The 19,631-nt window shown below is 40.7% G+C and overlaps 1 protein-coding gene across 4 annotated transcripts; it reads left to right on the top strand.

The window, feature by feature from the left end:
• Positions 1-1,331: 1,331 nt before the first annotated feature.
• LOC129776747 (ribosome biogenesis protein SPATA5) lies at positions 1,332-3,998 on the top strand. Of its 4 annotated transcripts, XM_055782574.1 has the most exons (4): positions 1,332-1,552; positions 1,618-1,770; positions 1,835-1,918; positions 1,984-2,035. In XM_055782574.1, the coding sequence occupies exons 1-4, from the start codon at positions 1,448-1,450 to the stop codon at positions 2,017-2,019; spliced, it is 378 nt and encodes a 125-aa protein (XP_055638549.1). In that variant the 5' UTR covers positions 1,332-1,447; the 3' UTR covers positions 2,020-2,035. The 4 variants fall into 4 exon arrangements, with proteins under 4 accessions (XP_055638549.1, XP_055638546.1, XP_055638547.1 ...); XM_055782571.1 differs by having other exon boundaries at positions 1,366-1,552; positions 1,618-1,918; positions 1,984-3,998; XM_055782573.1 differs by lacking the exon at positions 1,332-1,552 and having other exon boundaries at positions 1,634-1,770; positions 1,984-3,998.
• Positions 3,999-19,631: the final 15,633 nt, after the last annotated feature.

The following is a 19,631-nucleotide window of genomic DNA, read 5'->3' as shown; positions in this document are numbered from 1 at the left end:
AATAAAAATGACGCAAGTAATACTACGTTGAGACGGCGAAGTTCCTCTAGGAACGTTAGTGCCATTGAAGAAGAAGAAGAAGAAGAAGAATAATTTGATAAAACATTTATCCACAAAGAACATAATTCTCGGTTTTTCGGAAAGCGAAAGAATCTCTTTTTTGGCCCGATAATGTCATTTTCATAATTTATACACCCGCTCACAGCGCATTAAACCATTTTCGATTTTTCATTTAAGGAACATTTACGCGTAAGTCGGAAAACAAAATACAACTGGCGACTGTTTACTCTGACGACTCGGATGACGTCATCAAAAAAAAAAGTTTACTCGCTAAAGAACTAGCCTTGTGTCTGTAAGCCGTGCTATTACATATATGTCTCTACAATCTCTCCAATCCTACCTTCTAGGTAGAAGCAAGGAAAGTGAAGTGGAAGGTAAAACGTAATGTCAGAATTGCTCTTCGGACGTATCCCGTAAGTTTAAACTTATTTACATGAATGGTATCCAAACAACACTAAACATTGACTACAGTTTCGCCGGCACGGTTGATTGCCGTTATGAACAGCACAAAAAACAAAGCTGCAAATTATGCGCTAGTGACGGTACCACGATCAAAGCATTCCCTGAATCACATTAGCCGAGCCAGCTGGCGGAAGCATATGCATAAAGGTTACTAGGTTACTATTTTCAACGACAACTGTTTATTTATTATACTGCTTCAAATACTTTCGACGAAATCAAATGTAACCATACCAACGTAAGTAATAACATAAACAATTCCAAACTTTTCGTCTTGCCATTCCTCATACGTCTTTTCTAAATAGTATAAATTACGAGCCACCTGTTAACTCCATCATTTGGTCCAGACTACCTTGTCATAAACGATCCCTGGTTCTAGTCCAAGGCGCCTTGGTTCTAGTCCACGCTGTGACGTATTGGTGAACGTCATGCATAGTGATCCCCGATTTTTGAAATTAATCGTTCATCCACTAATCGAATACTTTTAAGCAGTTTCTTATTCGATACGATTAATCGATCCAAATAATCGATTAATCGATTAATCGTCACACTGAGAAAAATAATTAGTTAGACTAATATTTCTCATTCGTTAGAAAGCCATCTGGAATCAAAAAAGTGTTCATTGAGCCTGAAAATCAATTATTATCTTTTACGCTCCCCTAAACTCGTAAACGAAGCTCATCTCGCATCGATGGCATTGAGCTTCTCTTAGGAGTTTAGGAGAGCGTCAAAGATTATGATTGATTTTAAGGATAAAACTGCAGCGGCTGTACGGTTTTTTTTGCTCTGGGTTTGGATCGATTAATCGACGTAAATTATTCGTTCGCTTCGATTATTGGTTGTGCAGTATTCGTTCGATTAATAATCGATTTCTGTAGGAAGTATTCGATTAATCGATTAATCGAACGATTATCGGGGATCACTAGTCATGCAGAATTTGAATCGCATTGTAAACAAACAGCACGTGCCCTATATTCGTGTTTTATTTATCCCGTCGAAATGCCACCGAAATCTGCTAAAAAAGATAAAACGGGTTGGTGGAAATGCGAAAAGTGCAAATTATCAGTTTTGACCAGTGAATTATCGATACATCAACAGGACAATTGTCAAAATTTGGAATGTTTGAGTGGTTACATTACGGAAGCCGGCCGATTTTCCAGCAACCGTTTTGAATGTGGAAAGCTATCCTCGTTTGAAGAACTGCAGGACATCAGCGAAACGCAGCAGAATGGCTTGATTCTTCTCACCTCGGTAGTAATGAATAGAATCGGTTTAACATTGGGGGATAGCGTTGAAATTTCAACACTTTTGCCAGATGAGCAAGTCGGGGATTCGTTTATTAGGAATGTATGGCCAATCGATGACAAGCATGGAGCTCGAGTTATATGTTCGAATATTGGTAGAATAATTCGATGACATTTTTTAGCATTCTTAATATTACTAATATTGTTTTTTGTTTTACAGATGAACTACAAAACCCTGAACAAACGACGAACCTAAGAATATCATTAGCACGATTTGCGAATTCAGTTGCAATTGCTGATTGCTTAAATCTTAAGCTCATGGATGAAAGTTGTTCGGAACAATTACGACAAAACAAACGTACATTTTTGAAATTATTTCGAAGGCAATACATCAGACGGATATTGACTGAACAGCATATGCTTCGGCTAAAACTTTGTAATAAAATTCTCACGTTCGAAGTAACAAACGTCACTTTCAGAAATACTCAATCGAACGGAATTGAGAACCAAATGAATGAGATGACATTGAATAAAAGATACTTTGAGATTGATCGTGATACAAAATTTTCCACTTCCACCAGCCAGCAGAATGAAAAGCAAAATGTCTCGAAGGTGAATTTGAGTAAGGTCGGCGGTAATGATAACATTATCAAAGAAATTCAGGATATAGCAATGATTGCATTGGGTATGTTGAATTATTCACAAAATGCTCCCATCAGTAGAGGCATTTTAGTTTACGGAGCTTCTGGTGTTGGAAAAAGCTTGTTAGTTGATTCAGTTGCCGAACATTTTAAATGTCACGTAATAAAAATCAATTGCACGGAGATATTCAGCAGGTTTTACGGAGAGTCGGAGAATAACATCACACGATTATTCAACAGAGCCTTCAATAATTATCCGAGCCCTACAATAATAATTGTTGAAGACGTTCACAATTTATGTCCCAAAAATGAAAGTACCGAAATAATCAAACGAACGTCTCTCGCTTTTATTAATCTTCTAGACAGTCTACATAAATCGACAAAAGGAGGGAGGATCCTTTTATTGTGCACTACAGAAAATCCGGAAAATTTGAATTTATCGCTACGAAGAAGCGGCCGGATAGATTATGAAGTCGAAATTCCGGTTCCTAGTGCTGAAGCTCGCGCACAAATTTTATCAAAAATATTGTCAAGATTCAACCACGTTTTGCGACCAGGAGAAATTGTCAAAATTGCTCATATCACACACGGTTACGTTGGTGCTGATTTGGACAGTTTGGTAGGACGAGCAATGCGAGACACAAACACATCCATCAACTATTCAGATTTAGCGTCTGCTTTGCAGCATGTTAAAGCCAGTGCTATGAGAGAAATAATGATCGAATGTCCGAATGTGCACTGGAAAGACATAGGAGGTCAAGAGGATTTGAAACTACAACTTCGTCAAATGATAGAATGGCCAATTCTTCGTCCGGAAATATTCACCCGACTGGGCATTGCTCCACCCCGAGGTCTTTTAATGTTTGGCCCGCCTGGTTGTTCGAAGACAATGATCGCAAAAGCTTTGGCTACTGAAAGCAAGGTGAATTTCCTTACCATTAAAGGCTCCGAGCTCTTTTCCATGTGGGTTGGCGAATCAGAACGTGCAGTGCGAGAATTGTTTCGTAAAGCTCGCCAAGTTGCTCCGTCGATAGTATTTTTCGACGAAATTGATGCCATTGGCGGTGAACGATCCGCAGAGTCGGGAAGCTCGGTTAAGGAGAGAGTTTTGGCACAAATTTTGACCGAAATAGACGGAGTGAGTGTATTGAAAAATGTTAAAATTATCGCTGCCACCAATCGTCCCGATTTAATCGACAAAGCATTGATGAGACCAGGTAGACTCGATCGAATAATTTACGTCCGATTACCGGATGCTAAAACAAGAGAGGACATTTTTCGAATTAAACTATCTAAGATCCCAACGACCCACGATGTAGATGTAGGAAATCTCGTTAGTCGAACGAATGGTTATTCTGGGTCTGAAATTGAAGCCGTCTGCCAGGAAGCAGTTTTAAAAGCATTAGAGGAATCATTCGATACATTAGAAATTTCAAACAAGTTCTTCGATCATGCGTTGCATGTAGTGAAACCACGCACCAGCTCAGAACTGTTGCAGCTATACGAGAGCTATTTAGAACAATAGCATCAGTGTTGATCAATTGAGTCAAGGGAAGCCCAACGGCATGCTAATAAAACAAAAATAACATTCAAATTGAGACATATTGCGATTGTTTAATTTACTTTGCTCCACTTCCATCCGATATTCTCCAAGTCACTAAGCCAAATCGCTTAATTAATTATACACATTCGCTCCCCGCGTTTGGCTTTCATTTGCTCACTGTTTGGCCACACCACTTGTGAACGGGTTGAAACCATTTTCCCTGCAAGAATAAACAAATAAGACGTGTTAAAAGGGGCGGTAAAATCTTACTGATAAAGCTTTTAGCACTTTCTCATATTTATATATATATATATATATATATATATATGAATGCACGTCATAAAGATGGATTGCGTCTTCACAAGAGAAATCCTTCGAGGTTCAATATATTTTTCAGAGGCATAAATCCTTCTAAGAAATTGTTGAAGAAGAAGAATATTTCAGAAGTAAATTTTCTCACCATGACTAACGATAATGAGTATTAAAATGATCTGAAAAATCCTACGGAACGAAAACACAATAGGGTAAGGTACAGAATACACAAGAAGGTTAGGCAAAGAATTCGTAAATTTGTATATTAAATCGTTTTTATATTTTATTCTACTACCTACGCTTTTACGAAGCGCAACATCTGTCTCGAACTTATTTGGTGACCAGTGTTCCGGTGACTTGTACAAGAAATCTGATGCATTGTACCAAGTGTTCCTACTGTCAAAACTGGACCCATCTATCCATTTGACAACGTTATCAGCCATGTTAAATTTGGATGGCACATAGTCCCACTCATCCACGCTGGTCGAAGTGATGACTTCTCCTCGGGAAGCCACAAACTGGGGGTACCGACGACTGTCAGATCTCAACCAAGAAAGCACGGTTGACGAATCGGATCACAGGAATCGCCTCGTCACACAAAGATCTAGGGATGCGATAACACTCTTCACCAATCTCGTTTCGGAAGACTTGTTCACGTGACGAGTCGTTGTTTTCATAACATCACGTGCACGTTCATCTTCCTCAGCTTCCGGCATGACGATCACACTCGATTGCCCGACAGCGAAGCATTGTTTCGTCAACTCATTTGACTCTCGATTTCCCAGATCTCCAACCATATGCAAGTTGAGCTGTTCCAACATGACACCACTATCGGAATTTTTCCCAAAAATACATCAACCAAGACGTGTACTCGCTGCCACAGGTTCATTTTCTCCGCCTTCTAGTACTCTCAACGAAGTTAGAAGTCGAACGTGTTCCAGCCCGATGATGATTCCCGGAGTAGCTTCCATATAACTGCGAACCGGCAGACCCTTTAGATGAGGATACTTTTTCTGCAACTGTTCGTACTGCATTGTCTGGCTCGGCAGTCGGAGCTCCTGCACTGTCCGCACGTTGTCTCTATCTCCGGAAATGACCACCGTGATACGTTGAGATCCCTTCTCTTCACTCGATATATTACCTGTCCAGTTCAAGCAAAGATCATCTGTCGGTCCAGTAATACCCAGCGCCGATGCAATACTAGATTCAAGTGAGGTAGATGTTGACCCGTCATATAAGAGAGCAAGGGTGCTGAATTTCTGACCATTGCTGTGAATGGCTACAGGTAAATATTGGAATAAAGTATACGCAACCGAAGAATGGAGATTTTGATGTACGAGACACTCGACACTATTTGTAGACTGCACTGAGCTTGCGGTTCCCATATTGTTCTACGAAGGACTCTTAGTTGAATGTAGGAACTTGTGATGATGAATTCTGCATCCATCGATACCACACTCCTTGTTGGAACGGCAAGACCATCTTCGATGCGTATAACTCATACGGTATGAGGCATGATGTCGACGCCAACCTCTCTGTTTCTATTCTGTTTTCGCATTTTCGCATGACATTGTCATGATAAATGGTTTGCTTGGGTATGAGACAACTTCTGCACAGGTTTTTCTGTCTGATAGCTTTCCGTCTTTCATCCATATCTAGCGCTTCGAATTAGACGCAATTCACGATTATGTGATTTTCGTCGCCACAATATGTACAAGCCTTCTTTGGTTCCATTGACTGCTTCTTCTCGTGGACAATCTTCTCAGTCTGCATTTCCTCGGAGTGTACATACAGCTTTTGTTCAGCTTTGTTGGACTTAGACTGTATTCCTAAACTGCCTAGGGGAAGCGTACCATCCGAAGCCATCTCAACTAGTTCGGACATGAATGCACTGAATGTCGCCAGATTGACATTTGTATTGCCTTTCTTGAAGCGGGACCAATCCATTTTAAGCTGAGAAGGGAGTTTTTCCACCAGCTCATGAAGCAATGTTGGATTCCACAAATGGTCATTGATATTTGCGACACACATGTGATCGACTACGTTCTGTACTGCAAGTCCAAATGTGGTCAAAGAATGAAGATTATCGACTTTCGGAGACGGAACTGTACGCAGCTTTTGAAGGAGCGAGTGGATCAGTATTTCCGGTCTACCATACAATCTCCGCAACGTATCTATCACAGATCGTACCGACTGCGGCATCAACAACCTGCTTCTGACTGCTTCCAGTGCATTCCCCTTTAAACATCGCTGTAACCTCGCTAGATTTTCGGAGACAGAGTAACCATATGCCTCCGTTGAGTTGCAGAATGAGCTATAGAAGAGCGGCCGTTCTTGAGGGTTTCCTGAAAAGCTTGGAAGTTCCCTAGGCATTACTTGCCTCGCAGCCAGTTGCTCACCTGATGGACCAAGACCTCGCACGGGAACCGAAGGATGAAACGCTTGACTCACTGGTTGCATCGTTGGAAAACTAGGAATTCCTGTTGGCATCTTCATGTTTCCACTATACTGTTGCGCGCCAGATGACACCGAAGGGTAAATGTTCACTGGACCGGTAAAGTTTTTGATTGGTTTGATAAACAAATGATGAACAAATGGGGTTCCGGTTTGTCCAAGATGGAAGTAGACTCCCTGCCGGCACACCCATAACTGCATTTGACAAAGTAGGATAAGTCACCACTTGCTGCATCTCGCTTAATACTTGCTTATGGATCGGATACTGCGATTCTGGCATCGGTTTAGCAGTGGACATACGCAATGCAGAAATACCACCAGTCACTTAGATGATTTGATTGGCAACAAACGGCGTTGGCATAGCAGTTGAATAAAATACTCTGCCGCCCAAACTTATATTCACATTAAACGGACAACTGCTTTGTACCGAGCTTTTCCTCCTCCTTGGCAAGCTTATGTTGTACAACGACTTCCTCCAAAATCCTCTTCATCCGCAAAGCTTTCTGCTCCTCCATCATTTGCAGGCTCAATTCCACCCGTGAAGAGAACGCTCTTCACTACTAGATCCAGATCGAGTGGTTGACACTCGAGACTGGGTCATGGTATCGCATTGATCGCATTTCCAACTGCGATTAGCATCTGCAATGGAATCCATCACTCCCGCGCATCCGAAATACATCCATGTCTCGCACGAATCACAACAGACGAAATTGTCCGCCGAATCTGGTCGATCGCACTTTTTACAGTGTTTCGCTGTGTTGTTGTTCATTTTTGTTTCGACTAGAACCGCAAGACAATCTTTGAAGATTGTTCGGATAGGTTTCAGGTAGACGAAAAGTGTGGTCTACTATGTTTGGATTCTAGAGCAACTTCATGGAAGTTTGACTTTTGTCAGCAATTATTATTACAGGTCGGACTCGATTATATATAGTCGACCATTTTTTTTCACACAATCGACAATTATTTTCAAATCCTATATATAATCGAATCTCAAGAAAACAATTTTTTCATTAATGTATGAATGTCAAATATTAATAGAAAAATAGCTTTTTTGTGATTCGATTGTGTATTGGATTCGAAAATTAACGTTGAAAGTGAAATTGCGACTATAAATAATCGAGTCCGACCTGTACTGTATTGTCACAATTAGGGTGCTGAGAACTTCAGTCGTCTAAAACTAAAACGCAAGCGACTAAGACTTTTCGTCTCAATCTAAGTCATACGGAGTCAATTAAATTTATTATTCAAGTTCATTTTACATGAAAAAAAGCTTGCAACCTTTTTTCCCATGCACTGTCAAATGTTTATCCGTCAAAGGAACAAAAGATTGTGTGACTCTGACTTTGTTCGTTTACGTTTTTGGTCGACGTAACGAGAAGTAAAATTGAATTGAAATTAAGTTTAGAACACTTCAAAAATACTGAAATTTGAGTTCCTGTTAAAATGTTGGGCCCTTATGATTTTGAACGCTAGTATTGATTTAGGAAAAAAAAACTAGTTCGTTCATTTCATTTGCTTATTTTTACTTTTAATAAAAACACTTTTCCTATGTAGTGGACTATTATAAGAAAAGTAACATACATAAACAAAATCTGTGACGTCACAGATTTAAAAAATCTTCCCACCTTTCATTTTCCATCTCGTGTTTTCGTTGCACGAAACTTAGATCTTGTTCTTTTGACGTAGGATTACGTCTTTCGGGAACATATTGGGGTACAAATTGAAAAACGAATATCAATCGCATCGTGAAAAATGTCCAATTTCAAACGCTTATTGCTCAGTCATTTTATGACGGATTGATGAGATTTTTGCATCAAAACATTGCGGCACTCTATAACAATTTCTCACCTTGAATAAAATAATTGATATCATGTAATTAACTATCGAACAATTGAAAAATCTCAACCCCTATCCAAACGGTACTGATTGGTCGAAATTGACGTCATTTCTTTTTCGCCTGCTTCGCTTCTTTCGTTCCCCGATAAGTCAAATGTTTGCATGGCGAGCGAGTGGGGGGCGCCTATTTCTCACATACCAACTGATATAAAAGGACGGTAGCATTTTTGGATTTCTCAAGAGACGAATGAACTCTCAGAGTTTAAAGTCTCTCTAATTCAATACCTTCCTTCCTTCCCTTTGGATTTCTCATTCTCGTTCAACGCTCAGATCGGCAAACATCTGGGCTTCTAGTGTGCAGTGCTCTACAAATCAACCAACACCATACGGTGCGGCAAAGGAGAGAAAACCATCGGCAACCAACGATGGATGCGGTGCGGCAAAGGGAGCAAAGAAGAGGAAGCAGCGGAGAGCATCGAATTAAATCTAGTGTGCATTGCTGGTGCGCTCCTCTTCACATCAACAATTGGATGCGGCAAAGGAGGCAGAGTAGCGAAGTGCATGGTATCACACTCGCTATCCGTCGTTTAGCTCGTCGTGGTGATGCCAATCAAACCCTCGCAAATCGACGCACAGAAGCCGATGGCGCCAAAGTCAAGGAAAACATCAGCGAATCCGTAAAAGCTACCGCTCCCAAAACTGAACTGCTACATCCGACTGAAACGCAGCAGATTCCGTACAACCCATTAAACCATTCCAGTCCTTCTCAGGACTATCAATTTGTTTTGAAACAAAAGAGTTTATTTTACTGTTTTCCACTTACCACAAAAACTATATAAAACTATGATCAAAAATACTGTTTATTTTTACATTTTCTACTAACAACTAACAGGGAACCATCATATCACGTCTAGAAATGTCTAAAATTTTCGTAGGGGCATATTGCAATAACCGATTCATTCGAGGGAATGTCTATAAGTATTCGATTATTCGAGCGAATATTCGTTGACCAGACATCGATAAAAGTTACGTCGAATATAATTTTAAATAAACATCGAAGTGCTAAATACTATATTTTTAATGAAATCGTTTTTCAGTTTAATCCAATATATTGACAAATCATGATTCATGCGGCGATAGAAAAATAAACCCATTACCAACGTAATTCACATAATTCTTATTGGAAAACGTACTGTTTTGACGAAGGATTACGTCTTTCGGGAACATATTGGGGTACAAATTGAAAATTTAAAATCGAGCACATCGTGAAAATTGTCCAATTTCAAATGCTTATTACTCAATCATTTCATGATGGATTGATGAAATTGTTGCGTCAATGTATTTCGGCACTCAATAACAATTTTTTATATTGAAGAAAATAATATATGTCATGAAACTAACTATCGAACAATTGAAAAATCTCAACCCCTATCCTAACGGAAATACCCACTTCTAATTGGTCGAAGTTGACGACACATGCGGCGGGTCCCTAACAGAGACATCAAAACCAAGCTGCCTGGGGGAATTCGGCATTGCGAATACATAAAAGTAGGAGGAGCTTTTGCTCCCACCGAAATGTGTTCCCCAAACAGAGACATCAAAACCAAGCTTCCTGGGGGAAATCAACATTGCAAATACATGAATACATTTCGGTACTTTTGTTCCTACCGAAATGTATTCGGTAACAGAAACATCAAAACCAAGGTTCCCGGAGGAAATCGGCATTGCAAATATATGAAAGTTGGGGGAATTTTTATATTGCAAGTAAGGTGAATGATAATAATTAAGGCGTGTTCCCGCTCGAGAACGGGTCGTTTGGTTTAAGCTGTCTGTTTTGTTGTGTTCATTTTCACCAAAGGAATATTTATAAGGCGAGAAAAATTGGAAAGGTGAAGAAATATTAGAAAAAGAGATTGCTCTACATATAGTAATAGGTGTTGTTAGTCCAATTAACATTCGCATTGGGTTGAATAAACATTTAGAAAGTAAAAATTATAAAAGAAAATTACCTTTTCCATTTGAATATGTTTTCTCTATATTAAAGAAACATGTTTTTACTAATGAGAAAAATTGAAAATTGTGTTTGGTATTGGTAATTATCTTATATTACATTGGTGAGTTTTTTTTCTCTTTATTTCATCCATAAATAACACAGGAGGCATCATGGTGGAGTGAACAAACAATACCCAACAACCAAACAAAACAGCCCTTCCCAGGAGGCCACCAAATCATTATCAAAGAGTTTAACAATGTAATTCTTCAAACATATCCAAAACCAACAGATAGCCTAACGAAATCCTACGTCAACTATGCGGTCGTGTCTCGAACACAACCCTCCTGTGACTTTTTCTGTACATGTGAATAGCGCACTTTCGATACTTTTAGTTGCCATTCGTGTTTGCTCTCGTACGCATCGGCTCTGTTCTGATGCTACAAGCTCTTAATTTTGTTGACGGTTTTGACCGAGAGACAAAAAACGATTTTAGCTGCAATTGTGTGCATCTGTTAGACGCGTGTTTGATGTTTGTTGAATGCATGGAAGATGCCTCTGGTTAAATACTCAGTGCAATGCGTGCATTGACATAAAGAAACAAACTGCGACATATTACCAATAAGTGTATTATTCTCGCAAAGGCAAGAAAGAATCATTGCTTCTCGAAATGATTCTACAAAACCACGCAAGCTTTTCAGGGTTCCCGGAACTTTTCACTAAAGAGTTATTTATGAAATTTTGACGTATTCGCAAATAATATCCGAAATTATAAACCAACAAATTACAAAAAGAAAGATTGCGTAGTCCTATGTCCTAAGCGGTCGTGTCTCGGATACAACCCCTCAATTTCTTTTTAATAATTGGTTTTCCGGAGCGTTTGCTAGAAGGGCCATTAAAGATTTAAACGTTCAATCCTTCTAGAAACTCGTCTCCACGGGTCTTCATTTGCTTTAAACGTTCATCGATGATACATAACATTCGGAATGACACTATAGGATTTCGATAATATTAAGAAACTCCGTCAGTTTTAATACCTATTGTGAGTTCTGTCAAAAAACTGCTGTCTGCTGAGAAATTTGAAGCGGAAATGAGTGGTTATACTGCAGTCGTTTAGTGTATTGTCCCTCGTTCACTATCTCCAAGTTTCGCGATCCCATCAGTATTTGTTCGACTGAAGCTCGGTTTGTTTGAGAAGCGTGTGGCAACTGTCGCGTTATTTAAGTACAGGAACGGCTCAAACCGCTTTCTGTCAATGAACGACTCGTCTGCCGTATACTACAACGTTACAAGGAAACAGCTGATGTGGAAAACTGAACCAGAGATGGACGCCAGAGGGTGCTACGACTGCACCATGTAATCTATGCCGTTCGTGATTGCATTCGACACAGTCCTCTTCGCAAACAAAACCGTCTATTATTCGAAAAGGGCGTTTCCAAGCGCAGCATGAGTCGTATTCTGCATGAAGATTTACAGTTTGGTGCGTACAAGTGATGTGACCCTCACCTTCATGTTGAAACAAATAGCAAAGAATGCATTACATAACTCCTCAAACTGTTCAGAATTTAGTGATTAGCAGCAAACCTACCAGATTTCATCTACGCAAATGATTGGCCATCCGGTTGTCCAGACCTCAATCCAGTTACGTGTCTTTTTCAGTATATCTTTTTCAGTGTATGTATGTTGAAGCGCAAACAGAATAGGTTTTTCCACTTCGAATATGGTGAACTTCGTACCAACGAAGGTGTTTTTGCGGGCAGTGTTACTTCATTACTTCAATATGAAGAAAAAAGCTGCGGAAAGTCATCGCATTTTGGTGGAAGTTTATGGAGACCATGCTCCAACTGAGCGAACGTGTTAGACGTTGTTTGCACGGTTTAAAAGTGGTAATTTTGACTTGGAAGACGAAGAACGTTCCGGACCGCCAAAAAAGTTTGAAGATGAATAATTGGAGGCTTTACTCAATCAAGATCCGTCAGAAATGCAACAAAAACTTGCAGATACACTTGGAGTAGCTCAGCAAACCATATCCGATCGTTTAAAAGCAATGGGAATGATCCGAAAGATAAGACATTGGGTGTCGCATAAATCGAAGCACGAGACGTCGAACGCCGTTTTTTCACGTGAGAACAACTGCTCCAACGGCATAAAAGAAAGGGTTTTTTTGCATCTAATCGTTACTGGCGATGAAACGTGGGTCCATTACGACAATCCTAAACGTCGGGTAACGTATGGATACCCCGGTCATGCATCAATATCGACGGCCGCGCGGAATATTCACGTCCAGAAGGTTATGCTGTCTATTTGGTGGGATCAGCTGGGTGTGGAAAAACGGCCACAATACTAGCAAAGTCACGATAAAGTTATTTTGCTACTCGACAATGGTCGGCCGCATGTCGCGAAACCGGTCAAAACATACTTGGAAACGCTGAAATGGGAGGTCCTATCCCACATGCCGTATTCTCCAGACATTTCTCGGTTTCGACCGATGCAACATGGCCTGGTTGACCAGCACTTCTCCAATTTTGATGAAGTCAAAAACTTCAAGGCACCAAGCGATTACTACCTTTTTCTCGCATTGTAAAATTTCTTGAGTGATAAGAAATTAGAATCAAGAGAAGATTGTAAAATCTATTGCTAGAGTTTCTCTCCGATTAAGACCAAGACTTCTATGAGAGAGGCATTATGAGGCAACCTCTAGAATGGCAACAAATTTTACAACAAAACGGTGCATATTTCACCCAAATCGAATAATCCGATCCAATTTTCCCCAAAAATAATGGATTACTTTTTCCCCAACCTAATATTAACGAATGATTCTGGTTTTCGCTACTTAAAAAATCAAAATAAGAATGGAATCAAGTATTAATATCGATCGAATTGAGTAACCTATACTAACTATAAACTACAAAACTATACTATAAAAATGTAGGAGAGGCTGGAATATTATGCATTCTACTGTTGTTGCTATATGAGAGCTTGATTATTGTGGATATGACTATTTGAAACTTGTATAACGAATCAGCTCACTACTTACGAATGACGTTATTCATCACAACATAAAAATATTCAAAACAAATCATGTTGTTTATATGAAATATTGTTAGTTTTGCGTTCAGAGCACATCCAAACGCTATTCACAAAGCTATTAAACTTCTTCCCAAAATAATAATGTTTGAAAGATAGTGAACAATTGTATCACACTCGACTAATCTTTCCTATCATCTGAGACGGCAAAAATCGAAAATAACAGATCAGTATAGAAGTTTTCCAGATGTTTATATGGATTTTTTGCCGATCATTGCGATGTCCTATCTAAAATCTAAGTTTACAGAAGAAAAAAAAATTACCGGCAAAGGAAAACTGAGAAGAGTGAATTGCAAAACACTCATTTATTCTTTCGTTTTCTCGAGACTGACCATATGCATTTGATTTTTGGTCTGCAGCCGGGGAAAGAGCTATTGTTACATTGCTTACTGGTGGCCTGTTGTTTACTCTAGTACGCGATGATGAGGCACATAGTGCTTCAGCATAATTTAAATAATCGGGGAGCATTAGTAATTTATGGATGTGCGAGGAATGTTTCGAAGTTTGCTTTCAACTGGCGCTGTGGAATGAACGATGAGTGATTATTTCTAGCTATAATTGAGTTTATGTTATTGATTTCTATGTTTGGAAACATAAACATAATTTTATTGTATTGGTCCATCGTGGAAATATTTTCATTGGACTTCATGAACCATTTACACAAGCTCGATATAATTACTTTTATTTCGATGAAAGTGCATTTCCGCTAGGAAGTGTTGTGCCGACGAAGCACATAATGGAATAATCTTTCATTAGAGTTTCACAGCATAATAATACGGCTTGATTGCATCAGTTCTCCCTGCAATGACATAATATATAAATCGCAATTTTTGCAGCGAATTGCTCATCATTACTATTGGAAATTCCACAGGCTCGTGCATCCCCATACACAAGACTATGTCTTATCTCTTGTTATTCTCTCTGATGTCATGGCTTAAGACTAATAAAATATATTTCTTTCATTAAAAGATGAACCGAGACAAATGTTGGAATTTGGAAAAATTGAATACTGGTATTGTCATAAATTTTAAAGACGCTGCAATACGATAATTATTCTATGAATTGTCTCATCACAGGTGCTCTAATTTCTTCTTCTAGTTCCCTATTGCCGCATTCGTTAATTTTGGATCAAAAACGCATTCGAGTAAAACTTTCTCAACAGCATTTAACTCATCCAGAGAAGGTTGTTTTATGGACGTAAAAATATTATTTAAACAAATTACCTCAAAGCGATCATCAAAATGAGGATATTGAAAAAATTTTTTTTGGACCAGCTGAATGGAAATAAATATTGGAATTGAAGACCTACGAGTATTCCTCGAAAGGAGGCGATCTGGCGTAGTGGTAACATCCATATCTCTCATGCTAGAGGTCACGAGTTCAATTCTCACTCCCGACATTCTTCCAAATATGGAAGCAAAAGTGACGAACCAGCCAAAAGTGTTGAAAGTCACTATAATACAGAAATAAAAAAAAAATCATATATTACCCGACAATGCACGTTCCCATACCGGCTTTGCTGCAAAGACTAAAGGGTGTGTCATATCAAATTGCATCACGGAAAAAACGCTGTAGAAATTTAATTTTTAGGAATTATATCTTCTGCTTTCGCTTATAATCAGATAAGAGTGTATAGATCACGTTGGCCATGCTTCACTGTCAATTTTTCGTAAATTTGGAAAAATGTCGTCGAACGAAAAAGAGCGTCGTGAATTAATCCTGTGCACTCATTTCGAGGATCCGGAGTTGTCACATCGGGACATCGGTAAGATGCTGGGAATCGTCCAATCCACGGTCAGCAGAGTACTAAAACGAGAACCTAACCATCGACCGGAAGGCGAGGAATGGCAAAAATGGATGCTCCGTCAGTGAAAAAGATCACAAGCGCGTAGTTAAGCATTTTAGACGTGATCCGAGAAGTTCGTTCCGGGATGTTGCCAATAAGCTGAATTTGTCAAGTTCATTCGTCCAGCGGACCAAGCAGCGGGAGGGCCTGCGTACATACAAGGTTCAAAAGGCTCCTAACCGCGACGAAAGGTAAAACATGGTGAGGAAGACGCGAGCCCGGAAGCTGTACACCGAAATGCTGACGAAGCCGCATTGCTTGGTAATGGACGACGAAACCTACGTCAAAGCGGACTTTCGTCAGCTGCCGGGCCTGTTGTTATTCTCCGCAGAGGACAAATTCAGCGTTCCGGAGGAGATTCGCAAGCAGAAACTATCCAAGTTTGCCAAAAAGTACATGGTGTGGCAAGCGATCTGCTCTTACGGAAAGCGGAGCGCCCCCTTCGTGATGACCGGCACGGTAAACGGGCAGGTTTACCTTAAGAAGTGCCTACAGAAGCGCTTACTACCACTATTGAAGCAGCACGAGGGTCCGACCATCTTCTGCCGGATCTCGCTTCGTGCCACTATTCAAAGGACGCGTTGGAGTGGTACGAAGCCAACGGGGTCACCTTCGTGCCAAAGGAAATGAACCCGCCCAACGCGCCGGAGCTTCGCCCAATAGAGAAATATTGGGCGATTATGAAGCAGGCCCTCCGGAAGAACCCAAAAGTTGTCAAATCGGAGGCGAACTTCAAGAGAAAATGGATTTCTGTTCAAAAAAAACTACAACCTGACGTTGTACAGAACCTTATGGACGGGGTAAAGAGGAAGGTGCGAGCATACGGGCTTGGGCTCGAAGTATGAATAAAAAGAAAATGCCAAAAGTTGTTCAATAGTTTTTATTTTACTGTCTAAAATTTTCAAAAGGATCGGTCTACTGGGCGAATTTCTACAGCGTTTTTTCTGTGATGCAATTTGATGTGACACACCCTTTAAGTGGGTTGAACTGAAGTACCAACACTTGAAATATTCACCATATTGGCATCTTGTGACTTTCACCTGTTTCCAACACTTAAAACGTGGATGCGTTTATCATCAAATTGAGGAGTTATTGCTACAGGAGACAAGTTTTTTTTAAAGGATCCATGAAAATAACCTTTACTCCCAACTTTAATCGATCGGATAAGAAAAGGGTTAAACGTATCAGTATGAATCCATTTTACCTGACGTGCTACCAACATCGCATCATTGACTGTTTCGAAGCTGTCGAGATAATCGTCGACATAATGGTATTTACAAATTGCTTCAGATGCCCTTGGAAATTGCTCGGAAAATTCTTGCGCGTTTCTGTTCTTGACGAACTGTGCAGATGAAGGCGAACTGGTGGCTCCGAAGGTCAATACGTTCATCATAAAAACGCTGGGAGTGTCCTTTGGATTGCTGCGAAACAGGAAGCTTTGCGATGGCTGATCGCGTTGAGTTACTTTTACCTGGTGGAACATCTCTTTGATGTCTCCACTGATTGCTACTGGAAATTGACGATAATGGAATAGGACGGATGTAAGCGGAACAAGATGATCCGGTCCCGGAAGAAGGAGGGAATTCAACGATATTCCGTCGACTTTCGCAGCCGCATCCCAAATCAATCTAACTTTTCCCGGTTTATTTGGGTTGCAGACGGCACCTAGCGGAAGGTACCAAATTCGTCTAGGATCAGCCTCAGTCAGCTCGTTTTCTTTTGCTCGATGCGCATATCCTTTCTCCTGGTACTCCATCACTTGACGATGGATGTTCTCTTTTAAAAGTGGATCTCGCTCCATTCGCTTTTCCAAACACTGCAATCGTCTGAGGGCCATGGAATAGCTGTCGGGAAATTCTACGTTGTCGGTTCTCCAAATAAGTCCTGTCTCGAAACAGTCACCTACTCTTGAAGTGGTTTTCTCCATAATTCTGCGTGCTCTTTTTTCTTCTTCGGATTCCAGATCGTCCGGATGTTTCACCCCACAATCTTCGGCCTCAAAGTAATTCTTCATCATACGATCTAATTTTTCTTCTGCCTGGCATTCGCATACATGATAGGTATACTCGTCGGATAATTGACCTTGATCCATGGTTCCGTATACGCACCATCCTAAGCGAGTTTTAGCAGCTACGTTTCCGCTGTTTCCTTCTTTGATTTTTTGAGGCACGGCCAACTGTAGGTTCCTTAGACCCACCAGAAGTTTCGGTGTGACATCTTCGTAACTTTTCACCGGCAATCCTTTGAGATGAGGATGATTCAGTTGAAGATCCGCAAAACGTAGAGTTTGTGATGGAAGGTTCAAAGCTCCTACTGAACGCACATTCACCAATTTGAACCGTTTTCTCCGATTAGTTTCAGAGACTTCGAGCGATATGACCTGCGATTCCTCTTCGGTTCTCGTCATGTTACTGGTCCACTTGAGACACAGGGGGACGGTTGGTCCTGTAACCCCGAGTTCTTCGGCCAAGCTGCTTTCTATGAGGGTTGCAGAGGACCCTTCATCCAAAAGGGCGAACACGGTGATAGATTTTGACTTTCCGTGTAGTATAACGGGAATTATTCGAAAAAGTATGGACTGTCCGCAATGATGGACGTGACTCTCAGCGGATGCGATTGCAGTATTCCGAACTATCAGATCAGATCTCCAATGCAGCAACTGGTGATGGCGATATTGACATCCATCGATTCCACATTGATTGGAATTTCTACACGTTCGACGACCGTGTGGGTTAAGACAGCTTCGGCATACCTTCAGCGATTGAACACTTTTCCATCGATCGTCTACTGATAACTGTTGGAATTTCATGCAGTTCTTCAAACGATGACCACCTTTTCTGCAGTATGAGCAGAGTTTTTCATTGCCTTCCTTCTCTTTCTTTTGTCCTACTGCGACTTGATTCTCGGAGTGAGTATAAACGAATCCTTTATTTTTTTCATTGTCGTTTTTGGAATGTTGGGCACTCGTATAGATGACCACCTTGCTGACCGATTCGACCACCATTGCCATAAAATTGCTGAACATTTGCAAATTCGCTTCTTGCTGGTACATGATATGTTGAGCCCATTGAAGTTTAATGTTGGCAGGCAACTTCTCAACTAGCTCTTGGAGGAGCGCAGGGTTCGACAGATGTGCTTGTTGTCCTGCTGCGACAAGGTGCTGTGTTAGATTTCTGACCGTCATACCAAATTCAATCAATGTTTCCAGCTTTTCGGGTTTTGGAGCTGGAGTTTCGTGGACATTTCAAATCAACTTATTGATGATAACCTCCGGGCGACCGAACAAAGTTCTTAACGTTTCAATTACCACTGGAACCGAATCGGGAGAGAGTAAATAGAATCGTACTGACTTAAGAGCATTGCCTCTCAAGCATCTTTGCAAACGCGCCAAATTCTCCACGTTGCTGAATCCACAAGCCGCAGAAGAATTACAAAAACTGCTGTAAAAAATTGGCCACTCTTCAGGATCACCCGAGAAGTCCGGTAAATCGCGGGGTAGTTCGCGCGCGTGAACGGATTACGCGTCTGCTCTTCAGAAATCGGGTGGGACTCTGGCTGGCGTGGAGGTAGAGCATGTGGTATGCTAGAATCAATGTGCACTGGCTGATCTTCTCTTGCACGAAACAAATCCATCGTTCTCTGCATCTGTAACCGACATTTTCGCAATTCATCTTCCAACAAGAGGAATGCATCACTTGGGACTGAATTTACGTTAATATTTTCATCAAGTAGCCGTGTATCGTAAACACCGGTTTTCTTTATCGTTGTTCCCCTGCCGTTATTCGGGGTTGAATGAAATTTCGGAGCACACGAAGGTTGCTCGGTGGATTTCTGCTTCGCTTTGGTGTGCTTGTCAACCCAGTCTTGGACCTGCCTTATGCGATCTCGAGATTCAATTTCGACGGTACTTCTCTTCGTACTGTGGCTAGCAGCTTCATCAGCAAGCGACTCCTCCAGCTCGTATTTCTCCTGGGTATGCTTTTTCTGCAGCGCTAATTGTCTCTGTTCCAACTCAATCTGCCTCTGCTCCAATTCCTGCTGTTCGGCCAGGCGTTTGCGTTGCAAATCTGCCCTCCGACTTGACGTAGTCGTTCGCATCGAAACTGGCATCAGCGGTGGTGAACAATGAGGACAAATCCAATCTTTATTCGCTACAGTT

The sequence above is a fragment of the Toxorhynchites rutilus genome, chromosome 3 (assembly GCF_029784135.1).
Source record: "Toxorhynchites rutilus septentrionalis strain SRP chromosome 3, ASM2978413v1, whole genome shotgun sequence".
Classification (NCBI taxonomy): Eukaryota; Metazoa; Arthropoda; class Insecta; order Diptera; family Culicidae; genus Toxorhynchites; species Toxorhynchites rutilus.
This window is presented reverse-complemented; position numbering and strand designations above follow the sequence as displayed.